Here is a 3,765-nt window from a genome sequence, read left to right as displayed (position 1 = left end):
AGGGGTGTTTGTTGCGGTGAGGGTGTGGGAAGGAAGTGATTTGGGTGTGGGGGAGGGGATTATTGAGTTTCTGGGTGTGGGGTCGGAGAGGGAGGCTGTTGAGTGGGGGTGGGGGTGGAGTCAGGGATTGATGAGGGGCTCGGGAAGCGGGGAGCTTGATAAGGGGCTGAGAGTGTGTCTGGTGATGAGGGACTGAAGACCCATGTCCAGTGCCCACCTCCCCTGGCAGCGATGGCAGCATTGATAAAGATAACAGTGACACCAGGCAATGGGAACGAGGAGCTCAGCCTGAGATTTGGATATAAACAGTAACTGCTGGTACCTGACATTCTAACCAGTTGGCATCGCCAAGATCAACCCTGTCTGTTTGGCTGCCAGTCTAACCCAATGATTGGCCGGGACTGGAGTATTTGACGGGAGAGGTTTGAGGAGTGGGTTGGGTGTTTGGAGGAGGGTTTGGTGATCGGGGGGTCATGGTGACAGTGAAATAAGACTGACTGGGCCTCTGTCCGATCCACGTAGGGTGGAAACGATCATGAGATCTTCCACGATCCCAGGACAATCGGACACACCGTGTCATCCCCAGAGGATACAGTCCAGATCTGTAAGGAGCTCTTCCTGTAGGAATAAACTGTGGACACATCCTGTCACTCCCGGATCTTGAGCCTGGGAATTCTGCTTCTGGAATTCATGGAGGGGCAAACAGAAGTGCAGGTTCCCCTTGCCCATTGGTGAGCAAGTAACTCAGCCATGTCAACAGCAAGGAACTGTGGGATATCATTCCTGTGGGATGTCACTCATCCAGTTCCATACCAGTGTGACCAGAATCACTTTATTTGTTGTTCACAGTCAAATGTACATTTTCTTTTGTACGTGGCTACAAGATGGAACTAGAGTTGGAAAAGAGATTTCAGAAACCTGCTTCACAGTGCTACCCAGTGGCCAAGGGCCAGTACTACACCGTGACAGTTCGAGGAGAAAATGTTGACATAGCCATTTACAGTGATGCATGTTGATGGAAAAAACACCCCCCAAGAAGAATTGTAACAACAGGAAGCAAAAGGGCTGGAAGTGCAAAACTTAGAACCAAAGTTTGCATGATCTCTTGAACGTTAAGAACTGAGCGGATGAGATTGCAGAGAATTGAAAGACAGGACCAGGTGAATGAAGCAGTGATGGTTAGAGGGTGCCAGACTTTTTTATTTAAAAATCCGGAAACGGTGAAATGTGGAGGCTGTGATTTTTCCACAGCTCAAAGTCCTGGGAGATGATGGTTTAAGATGAGAATCTGAGGCAAGGGAGGAGGAAGACTGTATTGTCATTTATAAACAGCAGGGCAGGACAGGTTGTGTTGTAGAACAGAGACACCTAGGGGTTTAGGTACATAATTCTTTGAAAGTTGCGTCACAGGTAGAAAGAGTGGTTAAGAAGGTGGTTAGCATGCTTGCCTTCATTGCTCAGACCATTGTGTATAGGGAGTTGGGATGTTATGTTGAGATTGTACAAGACATTGATGAGGCCTAGTTTGGAGTACTTGGTCCAGTTCTGGCCTTCCTGTTATAGGAAGGGTATTATTCAGCTGGAGAGGGTTCAGAAAAGATTTATCAGGAATGGAGGGTTTAAGTTATAGGGAGAGGCTGGGACTTTTTCCACTGGAGCGTCGGAGGTTGGGGGCTGACCATAGAGGTTTATAAATCATGAGGAGTATGCATAAGTGTATAGCAATGGTCTTTTTTCCCAGGGTGGGGCATTTCAAAACTAGGGGGCAGAAAGAGGAAGAGTAAAAGGAGTGAGGAAAGGGGAGGAGGTCTGTGCTGTAAGGAGCAGGGTGAGAGATGGATGGTAACATTTGCATTTTGTACACATCAGAGAAACTCAGTATAGATTCAGCAAGGAGGAGTAGGAACGTTGGTATTTATTCTCTAAGACTTGGGGTATAAAAGTCATGAGACTTCCACGAGTGAGAGCAGACATAGAGTACAGGACAGGTTTGGTCTCGCCCACCCCAAGAATTGAGAGAGGGTCTATTTGGCCGAGTCTGGAGGTGAAGGTGTTGTCCTGATGGGGAAAGATTGGGCAGATTGGGTCCAGACCCATCAGAGGTTTGGCAAATGAGATTGAAACATTGACAGTAAGATTGCGAGGGGTCATGACAGGGTGGGTGGTGAGAGAATGTTTCCTATCAGCATGTAAAGGACAAAGTGTAAAACTGAAGGGACCCAGTTACAGCCAAGATGTGGAGGAGTTTGTTGTCTCAATGAGTTTTTATTCTTGAGATCTCTTCCCCCAGCGACTGGCTGAGGCTGGATTTTTTTGAGTCTATTCAAGGCCTTGTCAGATACATTTCTGATTGACAAATGGGTTAAGAGTTATGAGGGAAAGACATGAAACGGGCTGTTGGGACTACAACCTAATCAGCCATGACCTTATCGAAGGGATAGCAGACTGAAGGGGCTGAATGGACTCCTGGTGCTGCTATTCCTTACATTTTTATTTGTCTCTTCTACTCAGCCTTGCAGGACAGGCTCTGAAAGATGTAATGCATCTTGGGTATTGATGATCATTGCTGTCACAGGGTGAGCACGGTGTTAAAGATGCCAATTTTCATTGGGCCATATTCATTATTTGAACTTTTGCACTCTCAAACCATCATGTTTGTCCACTCAAAGCTTTTTAATTAAAAATAAAGTAATCCACTTTTTAAAATAATTATTTAATGTGTTCTGCAAATTAAAGTCTGTCTCTGCTCCTACATGTCACTGTCGTACCCAGGCGATTAGTGCTCAACTCGTGGACAATCCAGGAGGTTATTGAATTCATAGTCAATAAACGAATCAGGAAATTAAAAGAAAAACTCTCAGCCTTGTCAGCGATTGTTGTAGCAATCCATCTGCTTCACTAATGTCCTTTAGGGAAGGAAACTGCCATCCTTACCTGGTCTGGGCCTACACACGTAGCTCCAGACCAACAGCAATGTGGTTAACTCTTATCTGCCCTCTGGGCAATTAGGGATGGGGAAGAAATGACTCCCACATCTCTCGAACAAGTTTTTAAAAATCAAATTGTTCACGGAATGCAGTGTTCAACTTTTAAGTTTGAATTTTCAAATTAGCAAAAAGGATTTCATTTTCACTTGGAAATTTGTTGCGGGAGTTAGTGCCATAGTTGGAATATGCTAATTCTGATATAGGCTCTTTTCCTGTTTGGATTTAGATTTAGGTTTTATTGTGTACAGGAGTACAGGGAAAAGTGTATAATGTCACCACACATGGCACTATCTTCAGTACCAAGGTCCCTAGGCACAAAAATCTAGGTACAAATTGGTCAGAGAAACAGAGTTTTAAAAAGTTATGCATTACTCCATAGAATAATCCTACCCAGAGCGGCTGGTGACATCTAAAATCTGGACTTGAAAATTAATCCCAGTCCTTGACAATTGTCAAATAAAACACAAGGGAATCAGGCAGCTTTACCTGGTTTGGCCTACACATGGCAGCTGGGGACGCGACAGCAAATGTCAGACTTCTCGGTGATTCCTACTTCCTTTTGAAAGACTAAAGAAGCAGAAATGGATCCCGTCAGGATACCAGACTGTTCCTAAACAGTGCCCAGGCCAGTTCACCCGGTGAACCCATCAGAAAAGTCACAGGGTGGTTACAGCTTCCCTTTATCACAGTGGGAAGGGGAGGTTAGAATGATAGACCCCCGAGGACTGGAGACACAGAGCGTTCTTTCCCGGATTTCTATCCGATGTTTCTCTCCCCA

General features: G+C 45.4%; 1 protein-coding gene across 1 annotated transcript in view; it reads left to right on the top strand.

Moving 5' to 3' along the window:
• LOC109925672 (phosphomannomutase 1-like) overlaps positions 1-735 on the top strand; it is a 24,183-nt gene extending 23,448 nt beyond the window's left edge. Inside the window, 1 exon segment of the mRNA XM_048617341.1 lies at positions 493-735. Coding sequence (XP_048473298.1) covers positions 493-624 — 132 coding nt within the window. The 3' untranslated portion in view covers positions 625-735.
• Positions 736-3,765: the final 3,030 nt, after the last annotated feature.

The sequence above is a fragment of the Rhincodon typus genome, chromosome 37, assembly GCF_021869965.1.
Source record: "Rhincodon typus isolate 14 chromosome 37, sRhiTyp1.1, whole genome shotgun sequence".
NCBI lineage: Eukaryota > Metazoa > Chordata > Chondrichthyes > Orectolobiformes > Rhincodontidae > Rhincodon > Rhincodon typus.
This window is presented reverse-complemented; position numbering and strand designations above follow the sequence as displayed.